This window comes from Stegostoma tigrinum, chromosome 26 (genome assembly GCF_030684315.1).
Source record: "Stegostoma tigrinum isolate sSteTig4 chromosome 26, sSteTig4.hap1, whole genome shotgun sequence".
NCBI lineage: Eukaryota > Metazoa > Chordata > Chondrichthyes > Orectolobiformes > Stegostomatidae > Stegostoma > Stegostoma tigrinum.
The window spans coordinates 13864094-13886096 of record NC_081379.1 but is presented as its reverse complement, the minus strand read 5'-3'; the positions used below and the strand labels follow the sequence as shown (position 1 = coordinate 13886096).

At 43.9% G+C, this 22003-nt stretch overlaps 1 protein-coding gene across 7 annotated transcripts in view; it reads right to left on the bottom strand.

Annotated features, from left to right (window-relative positions):
• The window catches only part of LOC125463994 (rabphilin-3A-like), a 214379-nt gene that overhangs the window by 23737 nt on the left and 168639 nt on the right, over window positions 1–22003 (bottom strand). For all 7 annotated transcript variants that reach the window (XM_059654974.1, XM_059654975.1, XM_059654979.1 and 4 more), the window contains 3 exons: window positions 15537–15663; window positions 15033–15089; window positions 1789–1940 (listed from right to left, as the gene is read on the bottom strand). In XM_059654974.1, the coding sequence (XP_059510957.1) occupies window positions 1789–1940; window positions 15033–15089; window positions 15537–15663 (336 nt within the window). The remainder of the gene's footprint in view (window positions 1–1788; window positions 1941–15032; window positions 15090–15536; window positions 15664–22003) is intronic.

The window sequence follows — 22003 nt, the reverse complement described above, 5'->3', positions numbered from 1 at the left end:
CACATGGTGGGCTGCACATGATTAGGTTCCTCATGTGAAGAGGATCCTGACTGACTGCTCGAGCAGCTGACTTACTATATCAAATCTCTCGAACTAATGTCGGAGGCTACCCATGACTTAACGTGCCGGGACACCTGAACAAAAGCTATTTGCTCACATGTGCCGCATTGAGATTCAGAAGAATCCTAGAAGTGGTTCAGGGATGTGCCATGAGAGTTCTTAAAGGTTGGCACATGTTGGATGCCAATGCCAGTGCATGAGGTACGTGTGGCTGGTGCCCATATAAAAAGTTGTAATCCCACTGATTGGCAACTTGACACAAGAAAAAGCATAAAAGATGGAGGGAAAGTAATGCTGTTGACATTGAGATAGGCCTTACTGGATTTCTCATATGATTATGCCACAAATCTTGTCATAATCCATGTTACTCAGGCCCCTATAAAATTCCACCCTGCAACACAATCTTTATCCCCAGTATAATCTTTTACAAACATTTAAATCCAGTGAATTATCAAGCTCATCTGTATTCTATAATTTCTTATTCAACTGACAATGTCACAAGTGTTTCGATCACTTTCTGGACATTCATCAGATGTGATTCTGACAATCTCGCCCTGAGCCACACAGACTAATGCAATCAATTTTCTCACTGGCCCCTCAGAAGATAACACACAGAGTTTTTTTCCAGGAGCTTTGACTACTTTATGGCTACTAAATAACACATTTTCTGATATGGTACTTCAGAGCTGAACTTGCTCCTGGCCTCTGGCTTCTCCAGCTGTCTTTCTCTGGATCATAAGAGCTCTACTTAGTAGACATATCAGCAATTTCCTCATCTGGTAACTTGTATAGTTATTTAACTTAAGTCACATGCTTTCTTGGCAAACGCTGTTTTGACCCACTGCTAAAACAACTGAGTTTCTGAAACTCAAAACAATGCCATCTACACAGAACTGAAAACCAAAACCCTTTACGTCTAGTTTAGAACCCAAGTTCCCTGATAATAACACTGTATTATAAATCTTTATCACAAAGTCCATCCTTAATTACCCTTGAGAAGGCAGTGATGATCCATTTTTGAACCACTGCAGAACGTGTGATGTCAGTACATTCACAGTGTAACTAAACGAGATTAATTGACTAACAGCCCTGACGAATCAGAAGTTGAAAATAACTAGCCAAGAGTAAGTTATGAACATTTTGTTCATGCTTTGTGCAATTGAGGAAGTTGTCAATTTTTACCCGAACAATGTAGCAATAGCTTTGAAATGAGCTCATTGGTGAATGAACAAAAAGAAATACAGAATGCATGAACACATTTACCTTGCTAATTTAGGCAAAGAACAAGACAAGAAAAAAATGCTGACAGAAAACCAAGGCTAGATAACAAAACAGGGCAACTTGGATAGATGATCAGGAAGTAAGGACTCAGTCTGAGATTGAAAATGGATGGGTAGCAAATTCTACATTGACAGTCCAATCTTATGCACTGAGACCAACCGGAAGAACATTGCTGATTCGACAGAATGAAACAGGCTAATCAGAACAGTACAGCCCAGACTGAAAATTGGGAGTGAAATTGAAGTCATCCTGAAAAGAAAATAAGGCTAAGAGTGTCAATGGTGGGCTTGTGATGGATGTTTTGGCAGACTAGGCAGGATAGTACCAGTTACAGGCAAATGGAAAAACACACAAGTGGCAGTGTTCAGCAGAGGCTGGAACACTAACAGGCTCTCTGGAGGTTAGGAAGAACTCAACTAGTAGAAAGGCAGGTGTAAAATTACATACATTTTGACAAAAGGATCAGAGTATCCATTGGCATCCATAGCTGCTAAATGAACGCAACGTACAATTCCGACTATCAGGCCTCCCTGCTGGCTGCTGTACAGGAGGGAGACAAGAATCCGGCCTCGCTCTTCAGTATCAACGCTACGATCAGCCTGGAGAAAAAGAACAGCAAGTGCATCAGTGTGAAAATGCCGAAAGAATGTCCTGGCTGAACCGTACTAGAAAGATTTATACACAGTGACATGCCAGGTTGCGCCAAACCAATGATTAAGCCGTTATTAATTATTTCCACAATGTACTAGCAGGACAATACTAGCACACGGGAGGGCCTAGAATAGGTAGGATTCACTTGCTCTAAAAACCCTGTTAGAGCAGCCTGTTTAGTTTGCTGGTCAGAACTTACTGCTGCACTTTAAAATATAGCTGTGAAATTTTTATTGGGGAACCTGTAGTACATAAACCATCCCGGGGACTGACAACTAAAAATGGTGTAGCCACAGTTACTGCACAGGGCAAATGTGCTTCAACAAGTGTGCTGGGAAAATCACCATAGGATGCTGCGTAAGGGAAGAGTAATACATGAGCTATAACTATTCTGACAACTTCTTTCAACTTATCACCTTGTTTTACACCTCATCTCTCATTTAAAATCCTTGTTCAGGTCCCACCCAGGTATTAGACCAAAGCATCTCTTTCCTCCCTCAGCCTTTGCATCCTCACTAACATCAACCTCAGTCAAAGATTTTCTTTCCCTCCCTTCTCTGAGTACGCAGATTTCATAGAACATAGAACATTACAGCACAGTACAGGCCCTTCGGCCCTCAATGTTGTGCCGACCTGTCATACCGATCTCAAGCCCATCTAACCTACACTATTCCATGTACGTCCATATGCTTAACCAATGACGACTTAAATGTACCTAAAGTTGACGAATCTACTACCGTTGCAGGCAAAGCGTTCCATTCCCTTACTACTCTGAGTAAAGAAACTACCTCTGACATCTGTCCTATATCTTTCACCCCTCAATTTAAAGCTATGCCCCCTCGTGCTCGCCGTCACCATCCTAGGAAAAAGGCTCTCCCTATCCACCCTATCTAACCCTCTGATTATTTTATATGTTTCAATTAAGTCACCTCTCAACCTTCTTCTCGCTAACGAAAACAGCCTCAAGTCCCTCCGCTTCTTCCTGTCCCGCAGGCCCGACCAGGCATGGCCTCAAGGCTCTCCGCTTCTTCCTGTCCCGCAGGCCCGACCAGGCCCCTCCACCGACACTCTCATCCGCCTAGCGGAACTCGTCCTCACACTCAACAACTTCTCTTTTGACTCCTCCCACTTCCTACAGACTAAGGGGGTGGCCATGGGCACCCGCATGGGCCCCAGCTATGCCTGCCTCTTTGTAGGTTACGTGGAACAGTCCATCTTCCGCACCTACACAGGCCCCAAACCCCACCTCTTCCTCCGGTACATTGATGACTGTATCGGCGCCGCCTCTTGCTCCCCAGAGGAGCTCGAACAGTTCATCCACTTCACCAACACCTTCCACCCCAACCTTCAGTTCACCTGGGCCATCTCCAGCACATCCCTCACCTTCCTGGACCTCTCAGTCTCCATCTCAGGCAACCAGCTTGTAACTGATGTCCATTTCAAGCCCACCGACTCCCACAGCTACCTAGAATACACCTCCTCCCACCCACCCTCCTGCAAATATTCCATCCCCTATTCCCAATTCCTCCGCCTCCGCCGCATCTGCTCCCACGATAAGACATTCCACTCCCGCACATCCCAGATGTCCAAGTTCTTTAAGGACCGCAACTTTCCCCCCACGGTGATTGAGAACGCCCTTGACCGCGTCTCCCGCATCTCCCGCGACACATCCCTCACAGCCCGCCCCCGCCACAACCGCCCCAAGAGGATCCCCCTCGTTCTCACACACCACCCTACCAACCTCCGAATACAACGCATTATCCTCCGACACTTCCGCCATTTACAATCCGACCCCACCAAGACATTTTTCCATCCCCTCCCCTGTCTGCTTTCCGGAGAGACCACTCTCTCCTTGACTCCCTTGTTCGCTCCACACTGCCCTCCAACCCCACCACACCCGGCACCTTCCCCTGCAACCGCAGGAAATGCTACACTTGTCCCCACACCTCCTCCCTCACCCCCATCCCAGGCCCCAAGATGACATTCCACATTAAGCAGAGGTTCACCTGCACATCTGCCAATGTGGTATACTGCATCCACTGTACCCGGTGTGGCTTTCTCTACATTGGGGAAACCAAGCGGAGGCTTGGGGACCGCTTTGCAGAACACCTCCGCTCAGTTCGCAACAAACAACTGCACCTCCCAGTCGCAAACCATTTCCACTCCCCCTCCCATTCTTTAGATGACATGTCCATCATGGGCCTCCTGCACTGCCACAATGATGCCACCCGAAGGTTGCAGGAACAGCAACTCATATTCCGCCTGGGAACCCTGCAGCCATATGGTATCAATGTGGACTTCACCAGTTTCAAAATCTCCCCTTCCTCCACTGCATCCCTAAACCAGCCCAGTTCATCCCCTCCCCCCACTGCACCACACCCACTGCATCCCAAAACCAGTCCAACCTGTCTCTGCCTCCCTAACCGGTTCTTCCTCTCACCCATCCCTTCCTCCCACCCCAAGCCGCACCCCCAGCTACCTACTAACCTCATCCCACCTCCTTGACCTGTCCGTCTTCCCTGGACTGACCTATCCCCTCCCTACCTCCCCACCTACACCCTCTCCACCTATCTTCTTTACTCTCCATCTTCGGTCCGCCTCCCCCTCTCTCCCTATTTATTCCAGTTCCCTCCCCCCATCCCCCTCTCTGATGAAGGGTCTAGGCCCGAAACGTCAGCTTTTGTGCTCCTGAGATGCTGCTTGGCCTGCTGTGTTCATCCAGCCTCACATTTTATTATCTTGGAATCTCCAGCATCTGCAGTTCCCATTATCTCAAGTCCCTCAGCGTTTCCTCATAAGACCTTCCCTCCATACCAGGCAACATCCTAGTAAATCTCCTCTGCACCCTTTCCAAAGCTTCCACATCCTTCTTATAATGCGGTGACCAGAACTGTACACAATACTCCAAGTGCGGCCGCACCAGAGTTTTGTACAGCTTCACCAAAACCTCTTGGTTCCGGAACTCAATCCCTCTATTAATAAAAGCTAAAACACTGTATGCCTTCTTAACAGCCCTGTCAACCTGGGTGGCAACTTTCAAGGATCTGTGTACGTGGACACCGAGATCTCTCTGCTCATCTACACTGCTAAGAATCTTACCATTAGCCCTGTACTTTGCCTTCTGGTTTCTCCTACCAAAGTGCATCACCTCACACTTGTCTGCATTAAACTCCATTTGCCACCTCTCAGCCCAGCTCTGCAGCTTATCTATGTCTCTCTGCAACCTACAGCATCCTTTCTCACTATCCACAACTCCACCGACCTTAGTGTCGTCTGCAAATTTACTAACCCATCCTTCTACGCCCTCCTTAAATCTCTCGTATAAACTGCCCCATCCCCATTCATAACCACCTCTTCAACCTCACCATCTTGCTTGATTCCAATATCCATTATAACTATTACTGATAAGGTGGTCTCTGATAATTTCCTGTATTCTCCAATAGACATATTCTCCTTCCCCCATCCAACCCTACTTTGTTCTGTGTGCGCTTTTTCTTACAGCATGTTTGATTATCTAGTCTCTGGCTCACAAGTGATCATGTCTTGTGGAGTGGGACCTAAACATGCCATTCATTTTTAAACTTCCTTTCAAAATTGTTTTTCCATGGAATGTTGGTGCTGTTTGCAAAGTCAGGGCTGTTGCTCATCCCTAATTGCCACTCTGGGTCATTTCAGACATCAATTAAGAGTAAACCACATTACTGTGCTCCAAGTATGGATGGCAGATTACCTTCTCTAAAGGATATTCATGAACCAGGCTTCTGTTTATGAAGGTAAGACCATAAGATATAGGAGCAGAATTAGACCATTCAGCCCATTGGCTCAGCTCTGCCATTCAATCATGGCTGATATGTTTCTCATCCCCATGTCCCTGCCTTTTCCTATAAACATGGATCCTCTTACTAATTAAGAACCTATCCATCTCTCGCTTAATTACATTCAATGACTTGGTCTCCACAGCCTTCTGTGGCAATGGGTTCCACAAATTAACCACCTGCTGCCTTAAGAAATTCCTCCTCATCTCAGTTCTGAAGTGTTGTCCCTTTGCGCTGAGGCTGTGCCCTCAGGTTCTACTAACTTCTACTAGTGGAAACATCTCCACATCCACTACATCTGTGCCTCTCAGCATTGCGTAAGTTTCAATGAGATCGGCTCTCATCCATTTAAACTTTGAGTACAGACCCATGGTCCTCAACAGCACCTCACAAGAAGAGCCCTTCATTGTGGGATCATTCTTGAAAACCTTTTCTGTACTCCCTCCAAGGGAATAACTTCCTTCCGAAGATATGGGGCCCAAAGCTGCTCACAATATTCCAAATGCAGTCTGACCAGGGCCTCGTACAGTCTCAATAGTACAACTCCATATTACATCACTGATCTTGTATTCTAGTTCTCTTGGAATGAATACTAACATTTCATTTGCCTTCCCAACTGCCAACCGAACCTGCATGCTATCCTTAACTAACACTCCAAAGTCCTTGTGTGCTTCAGATTTCCAAAGTCTCTCCCTGTTTAGAAAACGGCCTATGTCTCTATCCTTCCTACCAAAGTGCATAATTTCATGCTTTGCCACATTGTATTCCATCTACTAATGACAATTGTTACACTGTACGATATGACTAGCTTTTTATTTCTGGATTTTATTGAATTAGTGTCTGCTATGATGGGATACGAACCCTTTTCCCCATATCATTAGCCCAGGGCTCTGGAATATTAGTGATATTACTATTGTGGCACATCCTCCTTCTTTGTTCCCATTAAAATCTTACATATTCTTACGCCATTATTGCCCCGGTATACCCCTTCTGTCCTTAACCTGAAGTCTAAAAGCCACAGACTTGAATATATTTGCAGACAACTAGTTTACTCATCCATATAGGCCTGCTCTCCATCACTGAAACTGCTTGTTCAAAGGATATCCATAACCTGAAGATAACCCCTAATTCTTCCACCAATTGCCCCCTCCATTCTCACGCCCACCTTCAGTAATAAATGTGAGGAGTTGATGGACTTTTGTGTTGTTAATATCAAAACCATTCATTCAGTAGCATAAGAAGCACCCTGGACTTTTCAAGTGACGTGTGCATGAGTTATGCAAAGTCTATTTGGAGTCCACTGAAGAATGCTGCTACTTAATTCTATAGTAACATTGAAATGATGTTCAAATGGTTAAAGGCATCACTCTTCAGGTCCAAGGAAGGGCTCGCCCAGTGCTGACTGTTCTAACAAAACCTGGCTCCAAAGAGCATCCCATTCGTCCTCAGCGACTAAGAAGCCAATGGGTGGTGTGGTCCTGCCTGTAGCAAGTATGCTGAGATCCGCTGACTGATTTACAGCCTAAGTTGTTGATGCCTTAGGACCAGAAAACAGCTAACAGGTGACAGTTCAGTTTATTAAAAATGTTTGAAATTTAGAGAAATGAACTGGGCAACAGATTTGTGAAACACCCTGAGGAATCGGGGAGCACGGGATTGTTTCAAGTTTCAGGTGAATTCACCCGTGCTGTAGCTGTCAATCAATGGAGGGAGTTTAAAAGAACAGTCTGTTTTAATTTCTACTTATTAGGAAGCATTTAGCCTTCTTTGGACACCTTAAAGTGCAAGTAATGAGTCAAGTACTGAGTAGCAGCCTGTCAAAAAACACTGTTAGTCAGCACTTTTGGTTAGCCAGCACTGCCATCCCAATGCAGTCTATGTTCAATGGACATTTATGACAATACTGTTCAATGAACCTTCAGCAGAAAGCATCTTGAGGAACTTTAAGGGAAAATGGACAGTGACAGGTAGCAAAGGGGTTGAGGTGATAGATTTTGAATAAGGTAGAGGTGCTTGGTAATTCTGGTAGTCATGGTTTTACAGAGGGTTTGGAAGCAAGACTCTTGGGACTAAATGCAACGTAGGAACAGCAGAAGAGAAATGGAGAATTTATAGGTAAAAACAAAAACTTTGAAAATGATATCTTGGAAAGGAGGTCAGTGGAGACCTGTGGGCAGTAGAATAATGAGAGAGATTTAAAGACAAGTAGGTTGCAAAGCTTTAGAGGTTGGGCGTTATGAAAGCTGATGATTATAGGAGAAGAGGTGACACTGAACATTTCCAGTGGCAGAGGGGATCGGGTAAAGTTGAAAGATTGAGGTGAAGCTCTATTTTAGGTCAAAAGCTACGCATTTAAAAAGTAAACTTACTAAAGTTGAGTAAGTAGCCAGGGATAGATCAGAATACACAATTTTGTTGTGACAGGACAATCTCATGAATTAGCTTGGTGTAGAAGAATTTCTTGTGCTTGCCTTGGTAAGCTTGAGTCTGAAATACAACGGAGGTCATAGGATTCATGGGTGATCCTATAATACTAAGTAAATGCTCTGGTAACATATAGATCCTATAGTCACATGTAAATGATGAATAGCATTCCACATCATAAGGTGACTGTGTAGGGGCAGAAAGAGAACACATTGCTGGAAGTGAACCTTACTGAAACACGTAGTTGTGATAATCCTGCCTCAAACTTGAGACAGTAAAAGAGAGTTGTGAGATTTTGAAAGTCATATGCATGGACATAATGTTTAGCATTTGCTAAGGACTGTAACTTTAATCTGGGCAGTCTCAATAGAATCACTCTGGAGGGATTTGGATGATGGAGATGTGGGAGAAATAAACTCTAGATTGGACAGTCTTGGATTCAGAATTGAGACGACAAATTAGGTTGTAGCTGAGGTGAAAGGACTTCTTTGTAGCTTTTATTGAGGAGAATGGAGAGGGCAGATCCAAAAATAGAATGAATAGTTTTTACAGAAGTCAAATAAACGATTTGCAAATTATTTAATGACCTTCACAATCTATGCCAAGAAATATTTTCTGAAGTATCATAAGTATTGTGCAAAATAAATAGGAAACAATGCAGTCATTGTGCAGAAAGAGATCTCTTGAATAGTAACACGGCAATGATCTGATAATCTGCTGAAGAGTTTCCGACTACTGAATCCATTGAGAGTTTGTCCTTGACTTTTGAAAACATAAACCACACAGCAACAGTCTTGAGTTTAAAATGTTTGGTGTAGGTCCTTTGTGATATTTTTCAAAAAATAGTGCAGGATGTGATGGGTCTCTTCATAAATGAGACCAGAACTGCAGATAATGGCCCAATGGCAAGCCTGGTAGTCAGTAGCCAGCCTGATAAAACCTGGATATTATCTCAAAGGACTTCATAATGCTAAGGACTTTGTAGCCTTTGCCTCTGCTGGACATCACAGCTCCAAGACAAGCAATCTGCTTTAAAAATATTAGTTGATGAATAGATGTTGACTAGAACACATGAGAATTCCACAGCAATTTTCAAAGTATCACTGATTGCTTTAGGATACTTTACCACTGTGACCTGAGAGGAGACAGGATATGTTTAAGATTTAAGTCAAAAAGTGACATCTCCAAAAACATAGCACTTCCTCAGTACTGGAGTATTAGCATAAATCTTCTGGCCAAGTCACTGAAGTGTGCGACTTCAGCAAGTATGACTTTTGATTCCATGATGGAAAGTAGTATGAATCAAGTCTGGTACACTAAAGGTGGTCCTTCTACTCTTTAAAAAAGGGAGGTGCAGTGTTGGTATTAATGGTCAAGGGGCTTTATTTGCTGCCACTACACCTGCAGGGGCACACTGATCACCCTGCAGTCACTGCCTGTGAAGTCACTGCAAGCAATGCTGCAGGCAGCTAGCTGTGTCAGAAAATGGCTGGCACAGTGGCTCAGCAATTAGCACTGCTGCCTCACAGCGCCAGGGACCCAGGTTTGATTCCAGCCTTGGGTGACTATCTGTGTAGAGTCTGCATGTTCTCTCTGAGCCCAAGTGAGCTTCTGCTTGGTGGTCTGGTTTCCTCCCACAATCCAAAGATGTGCAGGTTGCTTGGATTGGCTGTAATGTGCAGGCTAGGCGGATTAGCCCTGAATAATGCAGGGTTACAGGGATAGGATGGGTGGGGAGGTGAGTTTGGGTGGGATGCTCTTCAAAGTGTCAGTGTAGCCTTGATGGGCCAAAAGACTTCTATCTGCATTGTGGTGTTTTAAGATTATTCTATGATCTGTTTCACACACATCCCCTAACTCATGGATTCATAGAGATGTACAGCACTTGTAAATCTTTTCTGAACCCTTTCAAGTTTGATGAGGTTGTCGAGGGTCGAGCAGTGGATGTGGTGTACATGGACTTCAGCAAGTCATTTGATAAGGTTCCCCATGGCAGGCTCATTCATAAAGTCAGGAGGTATGGGATACAGGGTGATTTGGCTGTCTGGATTCAGAATTGGTTGGCTGACCGGAGGCAAAGAGTGGTTGCAGGGCTGTGTTTTTGGGCCTCTGCTCTTTGTAGTTTTTATAAATGACTTGGATGAGGAGGTTGAGGGGTGGGTTAGTATGTTTGCTGATGACACAAAGGTTGGAGGTGCTGTTGATAGTATCGAGGGCTATTGCAGGCTTCAGCGAGATATTGACAGAATGCAAAGCTGGGCTGAGAAATGGCAGATGGAGTTCAATCTGGATAAATGCGAAGTGATGCATTTTGGAAGGTCAAACTTAAATGCTGAATATAGGATTAAGGGCAAGATTCTCGGTAGTGTGGAGGAACAGCGGGATCTTGGTGTTCAAGTTCATAGCTCCCTCAAAGTTGCCACCCAAGTGGGTAAGGTTGTTAAGAAAGCATATGGTGTTTTGGCTTTCATTAACAGGAGGATAGAGTTTAAGAGCTGCGAGGTTATGCTGCAGCTCTACAAAACCCTGGTGAGACCACACTTGGAATACTGTTTCCTGTTCTGGTCGCCCTATTTTAGGTAAGATGTGGAGGCTTTGGAGAGGGTGCAAAGGAGGTTTACCAGGATGCTGTCTGGACTGGAGGGCTTGTCTTACGAGGAGAGGTTGACTGAGCTCGGACTTTTCTCTCTGGAGAGAAGGAGGAAGAGGGGTGACCTGATCGAGGTGTACAAGGTAATGAGAGGCATGGATAGAGTCGATAGCCAGAGACATTTCCCCAGGGCAGGACTGACTGCCACGAGGGGTCGTAGTTTTAAGGTGTTAGGAGGAAGGTATAGAGGAGACGTCAGAGCAAGGTTCTTCACCCAGAGAGTTATGAGCGCATGGAATAGTTTAACAGTGGTAGCCGTGGAAGCAGAGTCATTAGTGACATTTAAGCGACTGCTGGACATGCACATGGACAGCAGTAAATTGAGGGGAATGTAGGTTAGGTTACTTTATTTTTGGATTAGGATTATTCCACGGCACAACATCGTGGGCCGAAGGGCCTGTACTGTGCTGTACTTTTCTATGTTCTAAGTTTCACAACATCCTTTCAATGGCAAGGAGACCAGAATTGCACACAGTGCTCCAAAAGTGAACTGACCAATGTCCTGTACAGCTGCAACATGACCTCCCAACTCCTATACTCAATGCATTAACAATAAAGAAAAGCATACCAAATACCTTCTTCACCATTCTGTCTACCTGCAATTCTACTTGCTAGGAAGTATGAATCTACACTCCAAAGTCTATTTGTTCAGTAGCCCTCACCAGGACCTTCCATTTAAGTGTAAGTCCTGCCCTGATTTGCTTTTCCAAAATGCAGCACCTCACATTTATCTAAATTAAACTCCATCTGCCACTCCTCGGCCCATTGGCCCATCAATCAAGGCCCCATTGTACTCTGAGGTAACCTTCCTCACTGTCCGCTACATCGCCAATTTTAGTGTCATCTGCAAACTTCCTAGCCATAGCTCCTATGCACACATCTAAATCATTTATATAAATTACAGAATTGCAGTGCACCCAACACCAATCCTTGTGGCTCACCACTGATCACAGGCCTCCAGACTGAAAAACAACCTTCCATCACTACACTCTACCTGCTTTTTTGCTAATCAGTCTACAATGAGGAATCTTGTCGAACACCTTACTGAAGTCCATAAAGATCACATCCACTTCTCTGCCTTCATCAATCCTTTTTGTTACACCTTCGAAAAGCTCAATTAAGTTCATGAGACATGATTCCCATGAACAAAACAATGTTGGCTATCCCTATTTTGTCCTTGTCTTTCCAAATACATGTAAATCCTGTCCCTCAGGATTCCCTCCAACAAAACTGCCTACCACCGATGTCAGGCTCACAGGTCTACAGTTCCCTGGCCTTTCCTCACCACCTTTCTTCAACAGAGGCACCACATTAGCCAACCTCCAGTCTTCTGGCACTTTGCCTGTGGCTATCAATGATACAAAAATCTCAGCAAGGGGCCCAGCAATCACTTCCCTAGCGTCCCACAGAGTTTTAGGGCACACCTGACCAGGTGCCAGGGATTTATCTACCTTTAGAGATAATGGAAGCGGCAGATGCTGGAGAATCCAAGATAACAAAGTGTGGAGCTGGATGAACACAGTAGGCCAAGCAGCATCTCAGGAGCACAAAAGCTGACGTTTCGGGCCTAGACCCTTCATCAGATGCTTGGCCTGCTGTGTTCATTCCGTTCCACACTTTGTTTATCTACCTTTATGCGTTTTAAGTCATCCAACACCTCCTCCTCTGTAATATGGACATTTTGACTTCCAAATTCATGCCCATATTTTCCACAACTCCATGTCTGAATATCTCCAATTAGGTTTTTAGACCTGTACAGTACTGAAATTGCTCCTGACAAAATCACGAATTACCAACTTTGAAAATATGACTGAGGAAAATGATTCTTCTTCTTCAAACCATCTGTAGCTTTTGACACAGTTGATCACGCCTTCACATCCAGCACCTCTCTTCCTCTGTCCATCAGGGTGGAACTACATTTCATTGGCTCCATTCTTATATACCTACTTGTAGACACTGATTCACCTGTAACATCTTCACATCCTAACACCATTACTGGTGAAATCCCTCCCCCACTGGCTACTACCTCCTTCACCTTTTATTTCCCATCTATGTGTTACCTCTACGGAAAGATCAACTGAAAATAACAGGTGATTCAGATTCCACTTGTATAATGACAACAATCAGCTTCATCTCACTGTCAACTCTCTGAACCACTACCCCTCTGATCTGTCATACACGCTTGTCTAAAATCCAATACTAGATGACGAGCCATTTCCTACAAGTAGATATTGGGAAAACTGAAGCAATTGTTTTGAATGTCACTACCAGCTGCCCTTGCCACCGTTTACAACCATTGAGTTCTGCAGAAGGGTCACAGACCCGAAACGTTAACTCTGACTTTTTCTTCGCAGGTGCTGCCAGACCTGCTGAGCTTTTCCAGCAACTCTGATTTTGTTCCATTGTTTCCACCCCTGGGTACTTCTGAAGCTGAGCTGGATTGTTCTCGGATTTGGATTATATTCAATCCTGAAATGAGTATCTGACCACATATTCGCCTGAACATCTGGATTACTTCCTTCCATACCCGACTCAAATCCTGCCTCAGTTTATCTGCTGCCGAAACTCTCATCAATGTTTGTTTCCTCTATATCTGAACATTCCAACTCCTAACTTCAACCTGTCATAAACTTGTGCTCACTCAAAGCTCTGCTGCCTATAAATTAACACACCATCATCCATCCACCACCTCAGTATTTATATTAGCTCCAACTCTAACAGTATATCAGTTTTAAAATTCTTGTCCTTGTTTTCAAATGTTTCCGCAGTCTCCATAATCCCACTCCTCTTTATCTCTGTGATTCCCTCTAGCCCCACAGCCTTAGACTCTACTATTCCAAGAATCTGCTAGTTGATTTTCCACATTCCATCCGTTGTAAACTTCAGATCATCCAAAACTCTGCTCATCTTTTAACTCGCAGCAAGTCTCATTTCCCTATCACTCCTGAGCTTACTGGTCTACCCTGACTCCTTGTCAAGAAACACCTTGATGTAAAAATGATCATTCCTGCTTTCAAATACTGCATGACTGCGCTCCTCCCCATCGCTGTAATCTCCTCCAATTCCACAGACTACCAAGACATGGGTGGCACGGTGGTTAGTACTGGTGCCTCACAGCGCCAGGGACTTGGGTTCAATTCCAGCCTTGGGCAACTGTCTGTGTGGAGTTTGCATGTTCTACCCATGTCTGCGTGGGTTTCCTCCAGGTGCTCTGGTTTCCTCCCACAATCCAAAGATGTGCAGGGTAGGTGGGTTGGCCATGCTAAATTGCCCATAGTGCCCAGGGGTGTCTGGGTTAGACATGGGAAATGCAGTTGTGGGGGAATGGGTTGGGGGGGGGGGTATGCTCTTTGGAGGGGTAGTGCGGACTTGTTGGGCCAAATGGCCTGTTTCCTCACTGTAGGGTTTCTATGATTTGTGCCTTTCTAATTCTAACTTCATGTTCATCCCCAATTTTAATTCCTCAACATTTGTTGTATAGGCTTCAAATTCTGGAAATCCCTCTGTACCTCTCCCTCTTTCTTTCCTCCTTTACGATATTTCTTAAGGCTCATTTCCTTGACCAAGCATTTGGGTGATCTGACCTAAAATGTCTTTAGCTGGATCTGCACCAAGCAAATCATAGTAATGTCAATGGACTAGTAATCTAATGCTTGTTCTGGGATATGGGTTTGAATCCCACCAAGGCAGATGCTGAAGTTTGAATTCAATAAAATTATGGAATTTAAACTAATGACAACTATGAAACTGTCAATTGTTATATTAAAAAAATCTATTTCACAATTCTGAAGAAGGGTCCAGACCTGAAATGTCAGCTTTCCTGCTCCTCTGATGCTGCTTTGCCTGCTGTGTTCATCCAGCTCTACACCTTGTTATCTAGTTCACAGGTCTCCCTTTATAGAAAGAAATCTACCATCCTTACGTACTCTAGTCAATGTGTGACTCTAGACCCACGACAATGTGGTTGACAGAAGGCAGTTATGAATAGGCAATAAATGCAGGCCTGACCAGCACCAGCCATATTCCCAAGAAACAAACAAAAAAAGGTATTCTGTGAAGGACCCCGTGGAACATAATGATATAATACATTATTATTCAGTCACAGTTCTTTTGAAAACTACAACCCAGAGAATCGATTGGTCGAAGTTTACCTCATCCTCATAAAGTGACATTCCTCGTGATGATCCAACTGTTGAACCTCGTTTTACCTATGAAAATATTTAAATTGGATTTAGTGACAGCCTGGAGGACAGCAAATGAATACATTCACAAATATAACTAATTGCACAGATGTAATTTATATGTACACACAATCTAACACTTTAGAAACTTGTTTCTTCCTGTGGTCTGTTCCTTAGTCAGCCCATGTCTTCCTCTAGTGTCAATCGTCCAAAGTTGGAGTGAGAACCTCACTATCAGCACTGTTGTATGAGCTACATTATCACATTCATGCCAATATTTAGGGCACTCTTGAGACTCATGCCACCTTGAAACAATCAAGACAGCCCAAAGCACATTTTACACATTATCTGATGGAGGACATTTCAAGTCACTAATTTAGTTGATTGGAACCTTGATGTGAGCACTGACAATTCAATGTTTTAAATGACCACAAGGCACTGGCCCCGGCAGATTAAAATACTAGTATTCCTTACTGGCACCACTCGCTCCAAACAGATGTTGAAGTTCTTTGCTTGATTAGGTTTAAGTTTTTTCAGAGAAACTCTGGTCTCCCCGATGAATTCATTGTGACCAAATTTATCTTCATCCAGGACAGAGATCCTGCATTGGAAATAGATCAAATCAGGATTTTAAAAAGATCAATAATTTACAGGAAAGTGATCAACTGAAGTTTGATACACAGCCATGTAAGGAGCTATTTGGACAGATAACCAACATTTGTTTTAATGAGTGTATTAAAGGAGGAGAGTTAGGTGAAGGAGTTCTACAGCATAGGGCTAACACAGATAAAAGCATGATTGCTAATGATGAAAGTTTGGTATGAAAATGCAGTCAGGATAGGAGGAATACAGAAACTTGGGAGGGTTGTTGGGCTGGGGTGGATTACAGAGATGAAGCAGTCTATGAATGGATTTGAAAACAAGGATTAAACTTTTAAAGTTGAGGGCTTGTTGGATCAGGAGCTAATGTAGTTCAGGCATAACGGATGAATGGCTCTTGCTGCAGTTTAGGGTAGAAACAGCAGAGTTTTGAATTAATTCGGATTTATGTTGGGTGAAGGATGGCCAGCCAATCAGAAATGAAATAATCAAGATTAGAGGTAACAGAGGTAAATTCACCAGAATTTAAGGGCAATGTTACAATCCAATTAGGCAAAAGGGAAGATGATGCAAGCCTGAAAAACAGGACACGAACGTTCTTGTCAAAGAGATGGCAATGACATCCTAACTAGTTAATCAAATTTGGAAATATTTGGAGTAAAGTTCATTGACTTCATGAAGCATATGTATAATCTAAGCAATTCTGATCGGCCTGGGTGTGATCTCATAAATCAGCATGGATGAGAGCACCAAAATAATTAAATATAAACTTAAGTGACATTTTGGAAACTATTCAAATACAATCAAGCAGCTTAGAGAACAAGGAAGAAAATTGAGGCAGAAATGAATAGATGGGTTAGGCATCTAGGTTAAAATGAGCAAACATTGAGATCCAGAAAAAACTGTCACTTAGACCCAAATCTTAAGTTGTTTTTGGCGGTGTCAGTTTTGTTGATTTTCACGGATGGTTCTCTCTACGAGACCTAGCAATTTATCTCGCTGCATCTTGAGAACTTTTTGACCCTTTGGTGACCCTCTCACTCAATTCTAGCCCCATACTCCGACTCACCATGTACCAGGAATCACCACTCACCAGATATCCGCTGAAATATCGGACATCCTGGCACCTTTGTTGTCTTTAACGGTTGCTGCGCACCCAGAGAGGAATTGGCAACACGGCGTTACCCCTCACCTAATGTAACAGCATAGCAGACACAAAACCAGACTGCTCATGGCACATAACTGACACTCCGTGGCATAAGCAATCCCATTCTGTTGCTGATTTTGAGGTTTATCCGCCAGGTCTCTAAGTTTACATGTCCTCAGCAACACCCCATCCAAACCTTTCCGAGTTACCGCTACTCTGACCCCAGTGTCCACTGTCAACCTGCATCTTGTCACTGTCTAGTAAGGGACCATCACACACAGGTAACCAATCGGGCAATTCCAAAGATGAGATTTTACTTCCGACCAGCAAAACCAAACATAAACGCCACAAGTAGAGGCTGCAGTTCTCTCCCATAATATAAACCAAATGATGGCCAAGATTACATTCCATGATGGTTTGATACATCCAGCTCTCATCTACTGATGTGTCAACCAGAATCTCTCCAGCCTGTAGTGCCTGTTACAGCTGCAACCTGTCATGCACAAGGACAGCTTCCTCCTCTCAAAGTTCTCATCCCTAAAGACTACGGTCAGCCTGCCAGTTCCTCAGTATCTATCACATTGCCTTGCTGCCTGCTCCAATGGTGCAGAGCACAGCAAACCACAGTGATGGGGCACACTCTGTCTGCGCCATACTGGGGAGTCCCCCAGACCAGTCCAAGCAGCAGAACAACATCTTCAACAGTTGTAACATCTGCTCCACCATGGCCTTGGATGAAGCATGGACAGCATCGTAACTGTGTTTGAATCAGTAAGGAGGTTGCACAATGGTGTTATGAGCCATGATCATGCAGGGTACCCCTTGTCCCTCAGTAAGCAGCTTTGTAAGGCAGCTGGACCCTCAGAAGCATGAAGTACATGAGCCTGTTCCAGATGTAGCAGTTGTGACAGCTGCCAGGGGTACACAGCTCCAGGCACTGGTAATGGTGAAGATAGATCAGCTGGACATTAACTGAATCATTCCTCTTCCTGTTAATAAACTCCACTGCATGGTGAAATGGACTTCTCAGTACCCTGTCTGTCGAGTTGATAGCACCCTGCATCTGGGGAGGGTAATTATATTTCCAAATGCTGTGACTAGACTGCAGTACTAACCCTGTCATTGGGAAATGACATTAATCGGTGAGATCGTGCACAAATGGAATCAGTCAGTGCCCACTAGCCTCCCACAGAGGAACTTAGGACTATTGTGGTTCTGGGTTAGTGTCTCTAGTTCAAGACCATGAGGCCTGGGTTCAAGTCTTACCAGTTGCAAAGATGTAGTATAATGTATCTGAGCCAGTTAAAGTTTTTTAAAAAATCACTGCTCCTCCAAATCCCAACTCTGGCTTGGGCCTTGTATTACAGTACTAGTGTTCCTATCTCTGGGCCAGTGGGCCCAGGTTCTTGTCCGATCTGCCCCAGACATATGTCATAATATGCCTAAATAGATTGATTAAAAATATTTACTCTGGAGAACTAAGGGCTCTTGTGGAGCAGCGGCACTGTTCCCAGTAGGGAGCCAACTCCAGCCTGCTATGGAGTCATACAGTATAGAAACAGACCGTTTGGTCCAACCAGTCCATGCCAATGACATTCGCAAAGTAAACTCATCCCACCTGCCTGTGATTGGCCCATTTCCCTTCAAGCCGTGCCTACTCATGTACTTATCCAAATGTCTTTTAAATGTTGTATCTGTACCTGCATCCACCACTTCATTCCACACACGAACCACCCTCTGTGTAAAAAGGTTGCCCCTCATGTCCTTTTTAAATCTTTTTTTCTCTCAACTTAAAAATATTTTAACTTAAAAGAGTCTAATAAACCTTCTCTGAACTGCTTCCGATGTCTTTACAGGCTTCCTTAAACAAGGTGACCAATAATGTGCACAGTATTGCAAATGCAGTCTCACCTGAGCCACGTATAATTGAAGCAGAACCTCCTAATTATGTAGTCAGTTGCCCCATAGTAACATAACATCTGTTAGCATTTCAACTTTGTAGATTCGCCTCCTCCTTAGCTCATCACCTCCTCCAGCCATATAACTGATCAAAAATATCCTTGAATCCTCCAGCTCAGGCATCTTGTGTTTTTCCCATTCCCTTTTCTCCAGCATTGTGACTTACAAGAATAAAAGGTGATTAGATTGAAACATACAACATCCTGAGGGATTTTGAAAGGAAAGAATATTTTGTCTTGTGGAAGCAACGAGAACTAGTTGTCACTGTTTAAAAATGCAGTCACCCATTTAAGACACAATTAGACAGCAATCATTTTCTCACAGAGGGTCATGAGTCATTTTAAGGATTTCTTCCTTAAAACGTGGCAGCAACAGACACTTTGAGTACTTGTAAGGTACAGTGTATAGTTCTCGATAAGTATGGGGTGACAGATTATTGAGTGAGGCAGAAATGTGGAGGAATCAAAAGCTGCTAATTCATTCGTATTTTAAGATGTTGTTTAAAACCAGCCATTTTCATTCAAGGGTTTGATTATCTTTCGTAATATCTCCCTGTATGACCTGAGGGCAAAATTGTTTCATAACATGGGAGTGCTTTACAGAAAAAGGAATTATATAAGGTAATAAAATGTGAGGCTGGATGAACACAGCAGGCCAAGCAGCATCTCAGGAGCACAAAAGCTGACGTTTCGGGCCTAGACCCTTCATCATCTAGGCCCGAAACGTCAGCTTTTGTGCTCCTGAGATGCTGCTGGGCCTGCTGTGTTCATCCAGCCTCACATTTTATTGTCTTGGATTCTCCAGCATCTGCAGTTCCCATTATCATTATATAAGGTAACGTTGGATTATATCACCGATATAAGATTGTTGAATGTTGTGAAAATGGCATAACAGACACAAGACCAAACAGCTCATGGCACATAGCTGACACTCCCTGGCATATACGATCCCACTCTCTCACTAATTTTGCTGCTTAACATCACATCTCTTAGTTTACTCGTCCTCAGCAACATCTCGTTTAAACCTCTCTAAGTGCCCATCGTAGACCCGCATCTTGTCACTGTCTATTAGTGGAACATTACATACAGATAACTGGTCGGGCAATTCCAAAGATGAGTATTTACTTCCAGATGGTTAGAAAATATCTATTCTGAGGAACTAGCTAGTAAGCCTGGGCAGATGTCCTAGCTGCTCCAGAAGTGTGTCATAACATGTGTCTGAGCAGGGTGATTAAAAACTTCTACTCTGAAGAACTAGCCAGGTGGCCTGCTTTCAAATTTCAGGTTGCTTTAAGAAGATCAGGTTTTTGGGCCTTATAGTGCAGTGGTACTTCCCCTGCCCCTGAACTAGGGACAGCCTGGTTCCAATCCCATCTGCTCCAGAGCTGTGCAATAACATGTCTGAACAGACTGATAAGTAAAGCATCTCTAATCATTATGGAACTAGCCAGGTGACCCGAGTCAACTCCCACGTGCTCCACAGGTGTGTAATAACATCACTGCAAAGGTTGATTAAAAATAAATCCTTTCAGGAACTAGGGATGTACTTGTAGTGTTTTAATCTCTAAGCAGGTGGCATGGATTCAAGCCCTATTTGCTGCAGAGGTGCATAATAACATTTCCCCAACAGTTTGCATAGAAAAACATATATTTTTGAGCTCTTCTGGCACCGTTTCAGTGCCCTTAGCTCTGAGCCAGGAGCCTCAGGTTCAAAACTAAAAATTGCTGGAAAAGCTCAGCAGCTCTGGCAGCATCCGTGGACAGAGATCAGAGTTAATGTTTCAGGTTAGTGACCCTTCCTCAGAACAGGTTCGAGTTCCTCCTGTCCAGGATGCATGTCATAACAGAACGGATTGACTAAAATAACTACTCACAGGAACTTCTGCGAGATGTCTTCAGATAGAGATAATGGATTTCCAACAACCACAGTTATTTTTCTTTCTGCCAGGTACGACTTTAACCAAACAGGCATTTTACTGCAGTTTCCACAGGCCCCCGGTTTTGCTAGGGGTTCTCAATGGCACACTCAGTCAAACACCACTTAATGTCAAAGGGAACCGCTCTCACCTCCCCTCAGGAATTTACTCTTTTGTCCATGTTTAGAGAAAGATTATAATGTGGTCCGCAGTTGAGTGGCATTGGTGGAATGTAAATTGAACGTCAATGAGAAAGATTATTGCTGGGTAAGTGCTGCTTTGTTAACACACAATGCTGTGTTATGATATGACATGGATGAAAAATAATGCCATGATTCCAGTCTTTGCCATCATTGAGGGACTGGCAGGGAAGCATTGTGAATTATGAATTAACCCTTTAAATGACTCTAAATTCCCTTTCTGTTTGGAAAGCACAAGAAACAAACAAGATTGTAATAGCTTTTATATCTCTGTAAAGATGAAGTAAATATGAATCCCTTCGAAGCATCCCCGGAGAAATTATAAGAAAGAACAAGGAAATGGCAGAGATAGTAAGCTAATTTTTGTCGGAGAGAGCAATTTTATCACTTGTATAAGCTGGGAGTGGAGATGATTAGGAGTGAGAGGGATCCCTAATAGACTATAGACAAACTAAAATTCAGGACTATCCTACAGGCTTATCCAGGATTTTATCTGATGTCACAGACCAGTCCCTTGCCAGACTTCAGCTTAACTGACAAATGTGGCCTTCAATTTGGCTGGAAGCTGAGAGCACAGTGAAGAGTAAGCCCTAGCCATGACCTGTTGTACTGGTTGTTGATCCATGGACTTGATGGTGGCCTTTAGGGCAGATTACCTAACATCAACAGTACAGAAAATGCTGCCATCTGTTGTCAAGTATCCTGTCAACAAGTCACCCTTGACTCTAGCACTTGACACTGGTCCAGCTTCCTTCGAACCCACTCTCAGACAGTGGGCATAACCTCTGACATTCCTATTTATTTGTCAGCCCGGGCTCCCTGATTGGACCAGGTCAACAGCCCCAACCAGGGAACTCATATTCGGAGAGATCTACCTGGCTGACCTCATTACAATCACTACATCCCTCTCCCTCTAAGTCTGGGGACATTGGCCTGTTCTTTTTCTTGAAGTCGCTCCAGGGGCACTTTTGCACTGGGGGTCTGGTTCCTCTACCTCAGTCTCAGATAAAAGCAGCATGTACTGGGCTGCAGCCTGACTCTTGATTCCAGAGCATCTTTGAGGAAATTCATCTTCTTCTTCAGGTGTTAAAGATATCAAAGCTGCAATATCGGCCATGTC